Raw genomic sequence first — 17466 nt, 5'->3', positions numbered from 1 at the left:
TCCTTGTGCTCTCCTTATGAATTTCCACAAAAGGCTGGTTGTATGTCTTCAGCAAATTCAGTGATTAGAAGCAACTTTTTTTTTCAACAATGGAATAATTTTACCATGTATGTTAGGCTAATTGGTTTTTTTTTTTAAAAAAAAAAAACCATTTGCTATTCCCCAACTGCAAGAAAAAGAATACAAAAAATAGTGTCCTTTATATGGATGCAAGATATAAAATTGAAATATATTGCATTATGTAGCTGGTTCTAATTAAGTCTTATTACTATGAAAGAATGTAAAGGCATTTTCTTGTATTGTAACAAAAGCAACATTCCAGAGATGGGAGTTAGAGTAGGAAGAATAAAGAGTTATCCAAAGACTAAATAGCATGCTAGAGGAGATGAGTAACATGTGCAATGTTTGGATGTTCTTCAAGTTATGGCAGTGAGATTCATAGTACCACGTGTGTGCCAATGTGGGTGAAAGTATGTGAAGAAATATTGTAATGTGCCTTGTATCCAACTGCAGTTCACAAACTCCAGCAGATGGTCCAATTGAGTTAAGGACTTTCACAGGAATGAATCGTTTATTATAAAATATTATCATAGTCCCCAAAATTGTTAAATCAGTAGGAATAAAAATTGGAGTTTCATTACAACATAGTGTATTCAACCTCCTAATGCTTTGTACATGCAAATTTTCATTGAAATATATTCTGGGAATAGTTATTGGAAAATTGCCCAAGATTGAAAAATTAGGTTTCAGATACTTAGTGTTTTTAAATACATCTTTACAGCAATATTAAGCAGTTAATAATGTACCACAAAGCAGAAAGTTTCTGAAAAATGTAATAGGTCCATGTCTGTTTCACAACCTTATTACAGAGCAGTTTTTCTCAGCCTTGGCAGCTTTAAAAAGTTTGGACTTCAACTCCCAGAATTCCACAGCTAGCCATGCTAAAGTTCACACATCTTAAAGTTGCCACAATTGAGAAATACTGTTATATGGCAATTCTTTACAGTAATACTTTGATTCATGATCTATGCAAGATGAATGAGAAAAATGCTCACAACTCTTTTTTGTATGGGGAGTGCATGTGGTACGTATGTATTGATTGAATGATCCCACACTTTTAACTGTGTAATACCTTTTTATATTATATTGTTGTATTTTAAATTTTTGTGGGGGTGTGAGTGAGTGAGTGTCTCAGTGTGTGAGCGAGATTGGGATGGGAACCGGGTTCCCCCACACTGAGTGCTTGCAGAAGTGTTGGGGGGACCTGTGCCTGTTCCAATCCCAGGATGATTGATTCGAAGGGCCTGTCGGGAAATGCGGGGGCTATGGGGGTGGGAGGGGGGACTATGGACACGGGAGTGGGCCGGAGCATTATGGTCTTAACCGGGAGGGGCAGATATGGCGGGGACTTTAGGGCTGGCCATTACCGGGGAAGGAGGGCTCGCTACGTTACGGAGATCCCTCCTTCCGGCCCTATGAGTCCCACTCCAAGGCCAGATGGCGCGAGTAATCAGGACCCTGGTCTTAGGCTGCTGTCGCTAAATGCCAGGTCTGTAGTTCACAAGGCTCCCCTCGTTCGGGACTTAATTTTAGAGGAGAAGGCAGACCTGGCATGTATTACTGAAACCTGGCTGGGCCCGGAGGGAGGAGTCCCCCTCGTAGAGATGTGCCCAGAAGGCTTTCAGGTGCTTCATCAGCCGCGAGCCCAGGGAAGGGGTGGGGGTGTGGCCATTGTTGTCCGAGAGTCTTTAGTACCTCGTAGGATCCCTGCTCCGGAGCTTGTCGGGTGTGAGTCCCTGCTGGTGAAGTTGGACCTCAAGGGTCAAGTGGGTGTGCTGTTAACGTACCTGCCTCCCAACAGCGTTGCGGCAGCCCTCCCCTCGCTCCTCGAGTCGGTAGCCGAACTGGCAGTTGAGTTCCCCAGGCTTATGGTTCTGGGGGATTTCAATTTGCCTTCGCTCGGTGAACACTCTGATGGAGCGCAGGAGTTCATGGCTTCCATGACAGCCATGGGCTTGACCCAAGTAATCCGGGGCCCAACTCACTCGGCGGGTCACATGCTCGACCTCGTATTTCTCTCGGAGCAGTGGAGTTGTGACCTTGGTCTGAGGGGTAGTGAGATCTTACCCCTGTCATGGTTGGACCACTACCTACTGAGGCTTGACTTTTGGAGACCAAACCCCCACTGTAGGGAGGAGGAACCGACCAGGTGGTTCCGCCCCAGGCGACTTATGGACCCGTTGGGTTTTCAGACGGAGCTTGGGGTTATTCCTGATACTCTCGCCCGCAGTCCGGCGGAGACTCTGGTTGCTGCTTGGAATTCAGCAGTGACAGAGGCTCTTAACTGGATTGCGCCTTTACGGCCGATCCGAGGCAGTGGATCCAGGAGGGTCCCTTGGTTTACTGAGGAACTCCGAGAGATGAAGCGCCGAAAGAGACGCCTAGAGCACCGATGGAGATCCAGTAAGTCCGAGTCGGACCGAGCACTTTTAACATCCAGCATCAGAGTCTACATCGGGGCAATTAGGACGTCAAAAAGAACATACATTGCCTCTCTGATTGCTTCTGCTGAGTCGCGCCCAGCCACCTTGTTCAGGATAACCCGTTCCCTCCTAAATAGGAGGGATACGAGCGATCCTTTGCAGGGCAGAGCTGAGGACTACGTCCAATTCCTCGCGGATAAAGTTGCTCGGTTTCGGGCAGACCTGGACTCCAATCCCGCAGAACCAGCTGAGGCACCAAGGGATAATCTGGCAGGACATCACTGGATTGATTTTCAAGCTGTTACCCCTGAGGACGTGGACAAGGCCATGAAAGCTGTAAGTGCCTCCACATGTGTACTGGACCCGTGCCCCTCCTGGCTGGTTGTTAACAGCAGGGAGGTGACACGGGGCTGCATCCAAGCAGTTGTTACCGCCTCCCTTCGGGAGGGGGTCTTTCCCCCCGCATTAAAGGCGGTGGTGGTGAGACCTCTCCTGAAGAAACCATCTTTGGATCCAGCCGTCCTTAACAACTATTGTCCAGTCTCCAACCTCCCCTTTGTGGGGAAGGTTGTTGAGAAGGTGGTGGCCTTTCAGCTCCAGCGGTCCTTGGAGGAAACCAGTTATCTAGATCCCTTCCAGTTGGGTTTCAGGCCTGGCTACAGCATGGAAACCGCTTTGGTCGCATTGATTGATGATCTCTGGAGAGCCAGGGATGGAGGTCATGCCTCCATCCTGGTACTCCTTGACCCTCTGCGGCTTTCGATACCATCGACCATGGTATCCTTCTGCGACGACTGCGGGAGGTGGGGGTGGGAGGCACTGTCTTACGGTGGTTTTCCTCTTACCTCTCGGACAGGTCGCACTCGGTGTTGGTCGGAGGGCAGAGATCAACCCCTAGGCCCCTAACGTATGGGGTGCCGCAGGGTTCGGTCCTGTCCCCCCTCCTCTTTAATATCTACATGAAACCGCTGGGTGAGATCATTCGACGGCACGGGATAAAATACCACCAGTATGCGGACGATACACAGCTGTATCTGTCCACCCCGTGCCAACTCAATGAAGCGATGGACGTGATGTGCCAGGGCTTCGAGGCTGTTAGGGACTGGATGGGGGTTAACAAGCTTGTACTCAATCCAGATAAGACCGAGTGGCTGCTGTGCTTCCCTCCTACTAATTGGCCAAGTGTTCCACCTCTCAGGCTGGGGGGTCAAACAGTACGCCCCTCAGATAGGGTCCGCAACTTGGGAGTCCTCCTGGACCCACAGCTGACTTTTGAACACCATTTGTCAGCTGTGACCAGGGGGGCATTTGCCCAGGTTCGCCTGGTGCACCAGTTGCGTCCCTACCTGAACCGGGAGGCTCTCACAACAGTCACTCGTGCCCTTGTGACCTCTAGACTGGAATACTGCAACGTGCTCTACATGGGGCTGCCCTTGAAGAGTATTCGGCAACTTCAGCTTGTCCAGAATGCAGCCGCGCGAGCGATCGTGGGTGCGCCTCGGTTCACCCACGTAACACCTATCCTCCGCGAGCTGCACTGGCTGCCTGTTGATCTCCGGGTACGCTTCAAGGTGCTAGTTGTCACCTACAAAGCCCTTCATGGTATTGGATCTGGGTACTTGAGAGACCGCCTACTGCCAATTACCTCCACTAGACCAATCAGATCCCACAGACTAGGCCTCCTCCGAATTCCATCAGCCGGCCAGTGTCGACTGGCGACTACCCGGAGGAGGGCCTTCTCTGTGGCTGCTCCGACCCTCTGGAATGAACTCCCCGTGGAGATTCGTACCCTCACCACCCTCCAGGCCTTCCGCACAGCCCTTAAAACCTGGCTGTTCCGACAGGCCTGGGGCTAAAGACTCGCTGCCCCACTTCGAATGGTATGATTGTTGTGCTTTTTTTTTTAAACTATGTATGGTTTTATGTTTTCTGTAACTTTGTTTGTTTTTCCCTCCCTTTGAGTTGTGAGCCGCCCTGAGTCCCCTTAGGGAAAAGGGCGGCATACAAATAAATGAAAATGAAATGAAAACTGATTAATTGAAGTCAGGGAATACATTTAGATACCTGATCACTAATGTAAACTATGATGAGGCAGTGGTTCAGTCAATCAACAATCTGACTTTGTCTAATTTTTATTCAATTATGCAAAAATTATACAAGCATTGATTATAACAATAGCACTTAGACTCCGAGGTGGCGCAGTGGTTAAATGCAGCACTGCAGGCTACTGCTAGATCAGCAGTTCAGCAGTTCAAATCTCACCGGCTCAGGGTTGACTCAGCCTTCCATCCTTCCGAGGTGGGTAAAATGAGGACCCGGATTGTTGGGGGCAATATGCTGACTCTCTGTAAACCGCTTAGAGAGGGCTGAAAGCCCTATGAAGCGGTATATAAGTCTACTGCTATTGCTATTGCTATATACCTCTTCATAGTGCTTTTACACCCCTCTCTAAGCGGTTTATAGAGTCAGCATATTGCCCCCAACAATCTGGGTCCTCATTTTTACCCACCTCGGAAGAATGGAAGGCTTGAGCCAGTGAGATTTGAACTGCCGAACTGCAGCTAGCAGTCAGCTGAAGTAGCATGCAGTACTGCACTATAAGCACTACGCCACCTCGGCGCCTATAGTTTCCATCCTTCATAATTATTTTACTTACATCTAAGTATTGATAATAATTTTATACTTTAAGACAGCAGTTCCCAATCCTTTTGGTTGGGATCAGTTTCTGGAAGACAATTTTTTTGCTTATTTGCACTTCCCCACTGCTCACCTCCAGCTGTGCGGCCCAGTTCGTAACAGGCCACGGACCAGTACGGGTCCATGGCTGGGGGTTGGAGACCCCTGCTTTAACACACTTTTGTTTGTTCAAAAAGTTAGTTATACGAACAAGGATTTGTAATTTGTTTTTTTTACCAATTATACTTCGCTTTCAACTATCATTATGATTCATTCCTAACAATGAACCTGGAATAATAAAAATTGAAACTAAATCCTGGTTAAGCCTTTCTTCTAACCCTGTTGGAAGAGAATAGGGAAGAACATGAGCCTGAGGCATTGTTTAGTCTCACAGAAGCTGATCCACACAGAGCTAAATCAAGGCTTAGCGTATTGCCTTGCTTGCACATAAGGCTGTTTGCCTTCTTTGTTCCTTCTGAAATTAATTCATCTTGCAAATTCTGTTCTGCAGGCACAGTTGTAAACTGAGATTGGAGAGATTCAGAGGGAGAGTGTATAGCTTTCCTGTAAGTTTCCTGCTGCTTAAATCTATCCAAAAAAGAAAAAAAGGCTTGTGTCATGATTGAGAGTAAGCAATAAAAGCAGGAACCATTTTTTACAGACAATAAAGAAGAGAAAGATACTGGGAAGAGCTAAGCAATTAATGTTTGTCAGTAGAAAATTTCTAAGGTTCTTGGCTCTTACAAGACTGACCAGAGATTAAGAACAATAATAGTTTTATTTGCATGTAGGTGAGAGTGTGCATGTGTGTGTGTGTGTGTGTGTGTGTGTGTGTGTGTGTGTGTGTGTGTGTGTGTAGGTAGTCCTCAAGTTAAGACTCATTCATTTAGTGACCAAAGTTACCATGGCACTGAAAAAAGTGATTTATGACTTTTCATACCTACAACTGTTGCAGTATCTCCATGGTCGCATGATCAAAGTTCAGATGCTTGCTATGCGTTTATGACAATTACATTGTCCTGGGATCGTGTGATCACGTTTGACAAACAAAGTCAATGGGGAAGCCACATTTATTTAATAACCATGTTACTAACTTAACAAGCGCAGCGATTAATTTAGCAACTTGGGCAAGAAAGTTACTAAAATGGGCTACAACTCATTTAACAACTACCAGCAACAGAAATTTTGGACTCAATAGTGGTTGTAAGTCAAGAACTACCTGTATATATGGATGCATTCATTGATTTGATTTGTTTGCCTGCCCATTTGACATACATGACCCTTGGTAGCTAGCAATTAAACAAAATAAACACAGGATAAAACACAGTAAAATAGAATAGCTGTCAAGGACATTCATTATCCCACATTCAAATCAGCCACAAAATTACTCCCCCCCCCCCACTGCCAGGCCCTAGTTAAATGGCGAACCCAGATTTTTAGAAGACCATGCGCATGCCAAGGAGCTGACCTTCCATTTTCTGACATGTGCGACAGTCACCTGGTCTTCCGGTTTCGGGCATGCATGAAGACCAGCTGGAAACCGGAAGAGCAATGGGCAACAGCTGGCGTGCCCAGAGAGATGGCTTTGTGTGCCACTTCTGGCATGCGTGCCATAGGTTTTCCATCACTGCTTTACGAGGAGCTATGAGTCCAGTAGAATATAACTCAAAATAAATATAATTTAGGTGCAAACTATTCCGGAAGATCAGATTTGTAAATGATCTAGATTATACAATCATTTCGAAGAATAAGAAGCTTGTAAGATTTTTAAAAATGATGTTATATATGTTCTCACCATAGATTTCAGCCGATAACTGCATTCATATGCTCTTTGATTTGTCGATGACACCCTGTTACAGTAGATATGTTAGGCAATTAGCAAGCATATGGTCCCTCTCTGTTTAATCTGAGAGGTAATTTATTAGATTCATAATGCTTGGTTCTATTGTTACGTTTGACAGATTTGTCTAAGGTAGACTTTCCATCCCACAATTTTAATTCTATTTAATCCTCTGATCTTTCTGGCATAGACCTTTGCCAACTTGGTACCCTCCAAACGTGTTAGGACTGTGATTCCCAGGGATTTTTTTTAGTACAAGAGCACATTTAAATCAGAGGTGGGTACATGTTTGGTCACTGTTCCATGTTTTACTGGACTGTTCTTAAATTTCTGGTTGTAGGTAGTTAACATAAGTTAACTAGAGAAAATAGAATTGCTGCCCACAAGCATTGCATTGGCAGGGATTTTGCCACATATATATTTTATTATTTCTTAATATAACTTTTATTAAAACCTTTAAACAAGAAGATAACTAGTACAAACTAATATAAAGTAAATAAAGGGGGGAAAATAAAATCAAAGAAAAAGTCAAACATGCAAGAATTTTTTTTTAAATGAAGAAAAATATAAAAGAATGTAAAAAGATATAAAGGAGAGGCTTTTGGTATTCTTCACAGTAGTTGTACCTATAAATATATTTTAAGTTCTCTTTCTAAGTTTATATCATATTACTCTTCTTTCTACAAACTATCCAATCTAATCACCAAACCCATAAGTCATAAGATCCTTTTATTTCATTTTTATAGAAAATATCCATACGAGACTTTCACTCACCAATAAATATGTCTTTTCTCTAAATTAAAGAAGCTGATTGATCCACTTCAGAGCTTCATCAACCATTTCTGCCTCTGTGCATATAGCAATCTCAGTAATCATAGTTTAAAATAATCTTCCATGGCTTTTGTTTATCCGCTAATCCCAAAAGGAAAAGTTGTGGCTTCAATTGAATATTGATCTTTAAAATTTCATTTCATTTATTGAATTTCTATGCTGCCCAATCCCAAGGGACTCCAGGCAACTTACAGAAATGAAAAAAAATTAAAAGAATTTTTAAAAACAATGGGACACCACAAAGTTAAAAAAAGGAACACAACAAACACCCAATCGAAAGGGGGCTGGACCTCAATCAAGGGGTCAACAGCCCCAGGCCTGCCGGAAAAGCCAGGTTTTAATGGCTTTGCGAAAGGCCATGAGAATGGGCAGGGCCCGGATCTCTGGGGGCAGCTCATTCCATAGGGCCAGAGCGGCAACAGAGAAGGCCCTACGCCTAGGCGTCGCCAGCCAGCATTGTCCCGCTGAAAGCACCCGGAGAAGGTCCATCCTGTGTGATCTTATTGGTCTAAGGGAGGTATGTGGCAGAAGACAGTCTCGCAGGTATCTGGGTCCTAGGCCATGTAGGGCTTTAAAGGTGATAACCAGCACCTTGAATCGTGCTCGGAGATCCATGGGCAGTCAGTGCAGCTCGCGGAGGATAGGTGTGATATGGGTGTACCTTGGCACACCCAGTACCGCTCGCGAAATCCTCTGTATCAAAGTATGAATCTGAATCCAATTTTTTTAGCTTACTTATTTTACTTATTTTTAATCAGACAAGTACTCCACTTGCATGCTAAAGTATCTGAGTACACTTAAAATACAGGTAGTCCTTGTTTAGTGACTCCTCGTTTAGCAACTTTTTTCATAGTGATAAAAAGTAACTTTACAAAAAATCCTCACATTTGCAAGCTTTGCAAGTCTGTAAAGCAACAAAAAGCTGAAATAAGATCTTAAGCATAGTTGCAGTTTCACTTAACAACCAATTTGCGGATCTCAGTTGTGGTTGCTAAATGAAAACTCCCTAGATAGTTACCACAGGTTGATTTTTAACAGCATTAGTACGAGTGGTGGGCTTCAAAAAATTTTCCTACCAGTTCTGTGGGCATGGCTTGGTGGGCATGGCAGGGGAAGGATACTGTAAAATCTCCATTCCCGCTGCAAAGTCTGCATTCCCTTCCTACTCCAGGGGAAGGTTACTGCAAAATTGCCATTTCCTCCTGATCAGCTGGGACTCGGGAAGCAGAGAATAGATGTGGGTGGGGCCAGTCAGAGGTGGTATTTAATGGTTCTCCGAATTACTCAAAATTTCAGCTACCGGTTTTCCAAAACTGGTCAGAACCTGCTGAATACCACCTCTGATTAGTACATATAAATACGCTTACCTTAGTTGCTGCATTACTTAGTACATGGCGCACCATACAAACTAACCCTTTATAAGCTGCCTGAAGCTTTTTAGTTTAACTGCCAAGACCATTGTCACAAGTAGCTGTTCAATCTTTTTGGATTTTCTGACACTAATAACTCTTTTTCATTTTCTATTTCATGTTAAGAGCCCTTGCAAGAGATGTATTTCGGGCTAAAAGTATTCTTTGTGCTAACATCTTTGAAGTACGTTCCAAGGATAAGAAATGGTATATATGTAAGAAAAATTAACAGTAACGAAAGCATTTCGCCACAACATAATAAATGAAAGTAGATGTTTGAGCCATTCTTAATACAATAATTAAAATATAATTTAGGTGTCGGTGCATAACTTATGCATAGTGCAAGAATTCTCATGTTTGAAAGTTTAGCTAAGACTTGAACAATGTGATTCAATTATAGCATAAAATCCATTTCAGTTTGCATTCTGAGTCAGTATTAAGGCAACATGAAAGATAAGCTTGCCTGGAAAGTTTGAGAAGAGTTCCCTTTCCTTTTGTTTCAGCTTTGGATGATTTTGTCCTGGTGATGTGAATGAGAGTTATGTATGCATCCTGCTCTGTACTTCAAAACACAAACACACAGACACACCTCTGTTGGTATAGGCAGTGGAAAGAATTCCAGAAAGCATGCTCTCTGTTTTTTGTATTTTTGTTAACACTTTTAATAAAAAAAAAAAAATCATAGAAGTAGTCCCTAGTCAAAACATGCAAAATTTTGTAAAATTCTCTGAATTTTTCCGTAGCAGAGGAAAGAATTCAAAATGAGTACTTTAAACACACAAGTATTCTTGCAAATCTCCTGTTTCAATATTGGGTATGGCTATCTTTCTGTGTTGCTTTCTGATTAAATGATTTCCCTAAACCTAAAATGTTCTGTAATATTATTTACTTAGTCTTATTGTACAATTGTCTGGAACGGTATAGGGTTTTCTTCCTAGGCAGGGGGCTGGACTAGAAGACCTCCAAGGTCCCTTCCAACTCTGCTATTGTATTGTATTGTATTAATTCTGAAACTTGTGGTTGGTTTTCATTGCAAAGGCAAGCATTTTAGGTCACGGAATGAATCCATCTGACGTTGCTTTTTTAGGATTCTAGCTAGTGGTGGGATTCATTTTTTTTTTTACTACCGGTTCGGTGGGTGTGGCTTGGTGGGCGTAGCAGGGGAAGGTTACTGCAAAATTCAAATTCCCTCCCCACCCCACTAACCTGCTTTCCAGCTCCGTTCTAGCTCACACAACAACAAGGCATGGGTTTAAACAAAGTGAATGCAACTTTTCTTCGATCCTGCTGAATGAGCACATGAATTCAGAGACAACAGGGCTTGGGCTACCTACTTTCTGACTTTTATATATTCAGAAGATTTGATGAAGTCTTGTATCCCAGTTACTTCCTCCTTTATCTGTTTTTGAATTTTCCAATATTTTAAAAATTTAACATGCAGAAATTGAACAAAAAGAACAAAGCAACTCACAGAGAAAACAGAAAAAAGGGAACAGAGTCTATTGTCAGACTTTCAGAAAATAATTATTTTTAATGCAGCGTTAGCCCTTAATCACATAGAGTACTATTGGTCAATCTTTTAATTATATTAATAAAAGCACCAATTCATAAACAGAGAGCAAGCATTATTATCTTCTTAAAACTACAAGTCCAGCCTGATCCTTTTTTTAACTGACAGAATAAATGTCTTTGCTACATCCCATATTCAGTGAATTTAGAGTTCTTTGTACTGTATATACTCGAGTATAAGCCTAGTTTTTCAGCCCACTTTTTGGGCTGAAAAAAGCCGCCTCGGCTTATACTCGAGTCAGTGAAAAATTTGCCCGAAATGGAGGAGAAAAAGGGGCGGGGCCATGCCGCTGGGTGACACTCGTGAATGGCCCAGTGCCCCTGTGAGTTTCCCCTCCCTCTGTGTCAGTTTGCCGCGCAGCGCGCACCGCACCATCCCCCCTCCTCACGTTCTAATGTAATGCAGGGCTGTCTTACGATTCCCCTTCCTCCCCCTCCTGCCGCTCTGCAACGATGTCCCACCTCCTCCTTGTTATGGCAAGCAGCCACATAGCGATGTCCCACCTCCTCTGGTACAGTGATCCAATGATAGGAATCACTGTGTCGTGTGTCATAGGAGGCGGGACATCGCTCCCGCGGCTGCACGGGACATCATCATCACAGCGGGACGTCAGCATCATGAGGTGAGTGAAGTATTTCATTGAATACACCGCTAGTTTACTGTTTTTCTTTGAAATAAATATTCAAAAACATTATTGGTATCTATTTTTATTTTTGAAATTTACCGGTAGCTGCTGCATTTCCCACCCTAGGCTTATACTCGAGTCAATAACTTTTCCAGTTTTTTTGTGGTAAAATTAGGTGCCTAGGCTTATATTCGGGTCGGCCTATACTCGAGTATATACGGTATATTAATAAATTCCACATTTTCAGTATTTAATTCAATAACACGTTTTAAAACCCCATTCATTTCCCCAAAGCCAAATTAACAAACTTAAGAATATTAAATTAAAACAGGACAATAGTGGATCGAGCCCACATTATAGATGAAAAGAGTCCTCCCCATTGCTTTATTTTTCCGGCATAATGAAGTTGACAACCAATTTTGTCGTTTCCATAAACAATATATCAAAGGTGCTTTTCAAAAGATAACTGGGATTTCTTTCTTTTTTCCTTGAAGACATTTTGCTTCTTATCCAAGAGGCTTCTTCAGTTCTGACTGAAGAGTTAAAGAAGCTTCTTGGATGGGAAGCGAAATGACTTCAAGGAAAAACGAAGAAAGCCCAGTTGCCTTTTTAAAAGCATCTTTGGGACAACCATGATCTGGGTGACTGAAAATCGTATGTCCGTAAACAATAGTTTTCTGTTGTTTAATTAGTTTCATTTTAAAATCATAAGTTAATACATAATCTTTAATAACCAGTGCAGATTTTTTTAAAAGTGCAGATAGTCCTTGACTTATGACTATTTGAAGTTACAGTGGCACGGAAGAAATAATGGCTATAACCAGTCTCTTTGAGTTCCAGCCCTCCCAGCACCTCTGAAGTAACGTGATAGTGAACTTGGCTGCCTGACAATTGGGGTGCACTTATGACCAGTGCCCATGACTATGTATAGGTTTATAGGTTTATAGGTTTATTAACATTTATAGGCCGCCCTTTTCCCTGAGGGGACTCAGGGCGGCTTACATAAAATCAAGGGAGGGAAATACAAACAATAACGTAGACAAACATAGAGTAAAATAATGAGCAACATTCATTCATCATTCGGGAGGGGCAATTATCCTTGTCCCCAGGCCTGACGGGCTAGCCAGGTCTTAAGGGCTATGCAGAAGGCCTGGACGGTGGTGAGAGTACGAATCTCCACGGGGAGATCGTTCCAAAGGGTTGGAGCTACTACTGAAAAGGCTCTCCTCCTTGTAGTTGCCAGCCGGCACTGGCTGGCAGATGGAACTCGGAGGAGGCCCAATCTGTGAGATCTAATTGGTCGCAGGGAGGTAATTGGCAGAAGGCGGTCTCTCAAGTACGCAGATCCACTACCATGGAGGGCTTTATGGGTGACTAGTAGCACCTTGAAGCGCACCCGGAGATCGACAGGTAGCCAGCGCAGCTCGCGGAGGATAGGTGTTATGTGGGTGAACCGAGGTGCACCCACAATCACTCGCGCGGCCGCGTTCTGGACTAGCTGAAGTCGCCGGATGCTCTTCAAGGCAGCCCCATGTAGAGCACATTGCAGTATTCCAGCCTAGAGGTCACAAGGGCCCGAGTGACTGTTGTGAGAGCCTCCCGATTCAGGTAGGGTCGCAACTGGCGCACCAGGCGGACCTGGGCAAATGCCCCCCTGGTCACAGCCGTCAGATGGTGGTGAAAGGATAGCTGTGGATCCAGGAGGACTCCCAAGTTGCGAACCCTCTCTGAGGGGTATAGAATTTGACCCCCCAGCCTGAGCGATGGAGTACTGGTCGAATTGTTGGGAGGGAAGCACAACAGCCACTCGGTCTTTTCCGGGTTGAGTACAAGCTTGTTAGCCCTCATCCAGTCCATAACGGCCTCAAGGCCTTGGTTCATCATGTCCGCCGCTTCATTGAGTTGGCACGGGGCGGACAGATACAACTGGGTATCGTCCGCATATTGATGGTATCTTATCCCGTGCCTGCGAATGATCTCTCCCAGCGGTTTCATGTAGATGTTGAATAGTAGGGGGGATAAGACCGAACCCTGAGGCACCCCATATGTTAGGGGCCTAGGGGTCGATCTCTGCCCCCCCACTAACACCCACTAACACCGACTACGTGGTCACTATTTGTGACCTTCCTTGCCAACTTTCCCAGAAAGTCAAAGGAGAAGCTGGCAGGGAAGGTCCAAGGCACTGGGAAGACACACTCACCTTTACACCCTCCTCCAGTCCTTTTGTACTTTCATCATGCTGGCCCTGCACACCTTCCCTAAGTTTAGCCGTGCCTCCCAAGTGTACTTTCCCTGAACTTTGCTGCCGCGCCCCATGCACCTCTTGAAGCCCTATGAATCATTCCCAAGCCTCATTACAACTCTTTTGCATCATCACGCATTTCTGCAGGCCTTTATAAAATATATTTATCGATAATTTTCAGAGTAGAATTATCTTAGAATATAAATTTATACTTCGGTCCCAGCATCCTCCCAAGTATTGTTTACACATTTCATTATTGGAAACACAGCATGGTTATGAAATGAAAGAGAAACAACATTATGCTAAAGGTATCACATACTAAGAAATAATGTATCCAATAAAATAAGAGAAGATAGAATCTGTATTATTTTAAGGTAAGTGTAATAGTGGTTTTCTATACTGATAATGTTTCGGGGTGTTACGTAAACAAGCAGATGCAAATTTCTGTATTGCATAGGCATAGGAAATCTGTTAGAAAATGAGAAAGTCTCCATTTGATGTGCATGGGGTTTCTAAATAGAAAATTATTCAGTTCTGTAACTTTATTCGTCTTAAAACAGCTTGGTAAAGCTTGCACTGTGAAAATTATGCTTGGGGGGGAAAATGTGTTTAAACAATAACCAAAGTGGCCAATAATAATTTGGGATAAGGGAAATCTTTGTTCTTCCCACAAAGAGTTTCTTAGTAACTTACACATCTTAAAAATGTTCTACTGTTATTAACATACTGAATTATTAGAGTTGCCTAATAATTTCTTGGTGACAAGAACAAATTGGATACTTAAGTTTAAACAGAAATCTTTCTAACAAACTGATTTTTGAATAATCTGTAATCAATTTAAACCCACTTTTATAGATTTTTTACTAGAACATAGGATGTAGTGGTTACATTTTGCATTAGAGGTTCCCTGAGCAGGAATTTCAATTATCTTATCAACAACTGCCACCTAGCACTAAGTATGAGAAACTCAAAGCAAGCTGTTAAGATGTACAGCTTGTGAGAAAAAGAAGCATCTGTTTCTGTGCTTTAAACTGCAGAAGGCATAATAGGGGGAGGTGTGTTGACAATGAGCCATCAACTGCTTAAAACATCTTCATTCTAATGTGCAATAAAGATTTTTATCTAACAATGCCTTGTTGAATGTCTGGGTAACTTCAGCTGAGTTCAGGCTGACAGGAAGAAGCAACTGACTCATTCAGCTTATTAGATTATTCACTTTTTAAACCTTTTAGACAAATTATTTTATCCTAACAGCTTGAAAAGGATAGATCCTCAGCTGCTACCACCTTGCATGGCTCAAGTACAACATCTAAAACCATTATTACTACAGGTAGTCCTTGACTTACAACAGTTCATTTAAGGGCCATTCAAAGTTCCAACAGCACTGAAAAAAGTGACTTATGACCATTTTTCACACTCATGACCATTGTAGAATCCCCATGGTCATATGATTTACATATGGATGCTTGACAACTGATTCACAGTTGTGACAGTTGCAGTGTCCTGGAGTCATGTGATCCCCTTTTGCGACCTGACAAGCAAAGTCAATGGGGAAACAAGATTCACTTAACCACTGTATTACCGTATTTAACAACTGCAGTGATTAATTTACTATGGTAAGAGAAGTTGTAAAATGGGGGCACAACTCACTTAACAAATTTTTCACTTAACAACATAAAATTTAGGGTCAATTGTGGTCATAGGTTGAGGACTACTTGTACAACATACTATTAATTCGAGGACCAGATGGGATTCTTTCTTGGAACAAAATACCATCCACATCTAGCCCACATCCTTACCCCCATAAATTTTTCACATACTAGTTTGGACCTCAATTACCTTGAGTTAGAATATAGCAGTGATGAGGCCAAAGGAAAAAAAAAATCATCCAATGTAATGGATAAAGGTAAAGTAAAGGTTTCCCCTTCCAGTCTTGTCAATTCTAGGGGGTGGTGCTCATCTCCAGTTTTCAGCTGAAGAGCCCACAACACTTCCATGATCTTGTGGCCAGCATGACTATGTCGAAGGTGCACAGAACGCTACTGCGTGAAAAAGTGAGCTCCCGTTACTCGCCCCAGCTCCTGCAAACCTAACAATTTGAAAGCATGCAAATGCAGTTAGATAGATGGATACCACTAATTCCAAGTGGGGAGGTAACTTAATGGATACCCTGGATGAAAAGGTAATTCCTAGTTAAGAGGGCCACTTGTCTTTCCAATTCTTAATATTTGGCTGTCCAAGACATTATGAAAAAGGGCTTTTAATCAGTGCTGTTCTGGAGCAACTCAATTTAAGTTGACTGTGTTAAACTCATTTTGGACAGTTCAGCCAAGATAGTAACTCAACATATGACTTAGATTCTGTAACGGAAAAAGAATTTGGCATTAGTGTAACTTGGAGAGAAGCGGGGGGGAGGAGGGGGCGGGAGAGAAGGAAGTTAAGTACTGATTTCATTCCATTTACCTAATCCCTAGTTCAGACGTGTGCCATATTTTAATTACATCTTGACAAGATTTGTTTTGCTGTCCCGTTGTAAGAATTGAAGAACTGCAGGACAAGGTGTGAGAAGAGAGAGAACTGCTTGCCTAATTGCTTCACTTGACATTTGATACCAGGAGTGTATGATAGGTGAAACATGACAAGTACTGCTATCTTTTTAATAAAATAATCTGTCGCATTACATTAGCTTAGTATTTCTAGGATAATACTTGTTTTCACTTTGCAGATGTCTTTCCCACCCACCCTTTCAATTAAAATGTTCCTTGGTGCCTTTTTTATTTCCGAAACAATGTCAAGTCAAACTGAAAAGATAATTGATGTCTGAGAGAATTAATAATGTCAGTTTTACCACCCATTTCCTTTAAAAAGCATACTTTAAACTCAGTAGGGACATAGAAACATCTGTAGGCATAGTTATAGGCTTCCAATTTGTCTCTTGCAGAGAAGATTACCATGAAGATGGGTTTTGCCAGCCTTACAGGGGAATTGCCTGTGCGCGAATCATTGGAAACAGGACTATTTATGTGGACTCCCTTCAAATGCAAGGGGAAATTGAAAACCGAATTACTGGTAAGTCAGTTCTACCTCTCTTCATGTCAGGGAATATTGTATTTCATGCAGAAACTTAAATCTAATTTTAACACCATTATAAATGGAAATCAAGCCAGGCAATTTTTGGAAAAAATTGAGGCAATGTTGCTTTCTTACTATGCAGTATTTTTTTCACTGGGCACCAATTTTATATTTGTTGGAAAGCTTTATGAGGATAAGGGCTGTACTTTTTAAAAAAAAGTTTTTAAAAAAGCCCTTTTTATAAAATAAATTGTAATTATTTAAATAATGGCTGCATGAGTTATCGTAGGATATTTATAGTCTTTGGGGAAAAAATTAGTGGAGAAATGGATGATGCACCTACTTTATCTTTTACTGTGTATGAAAAAAAAAGTATTTCGAAACACTATAAGATCTATAAGTGATCTTTTGGCTCTATGAACCCTATGACATTATAACTTTTATAAAAAAGAAATTTTCTTATCCTGTTAGTTTCCACTCTCATGCATTAGAATGCAAATGACATGCTTACTATTAACAGATATGCAAATCAGAAAATTAATTATCTTTCTTTGTTCACAGTCTGATTGAATTCTATTTTCAGAGTTGTGAATTTTAAGCAAGGAATTTGATGCTTGATTTTTGTAAAGGATTTTTGCTTAGTTAGATGATACTTTGATGCTATCTCTTTTGTTGACCGCTTAATAGAATATAATCATTTCCTGTTTAGAGCTTGCTA

General features: G+C 42.3%; 1 protein-coding gene across 1 annotated transcript in view; it reads left to right on the top strand.

The window, feature by feature from the left end:
- Nucleotides 1–17466, top strand: part of ROR2 (receptor tyrosine kinase like orphan receptor 2) — a 138037-nt gene that overhangs the window by 104068 nt on the left and 16503 nt on the right. Inside the window, exon 5 of the mRNA XM_032212531.1 lies at nucleotides 16618–16745. Within this exon, the coding sequence (XP_032068422.1) occupies nucleotides 16618–16745 (128 nt within the window). The remainder of the gene's footprint in view (nucleotides 1–16617; nucleotides 16746–17466) is intronic.

Source organism: Thamnophis elegans, chromosome 3 (assembly GCF_009769535.1).
Source record: "Thamnophis elegans isolate rThaEle1 chromosome 3, rThaEle1.pri, whole genome shotgun sequence".
NCBI lineage: Eukaryota > Metazoa > Chordata > Lepidosauria > Squamata > Colubridae > Thamnophis > Thamnophis elegans.
Note: the sequence above shows the minus strand (reverse complement) of the source record. Positions and strands in the feature narration are given on the sequence as shown.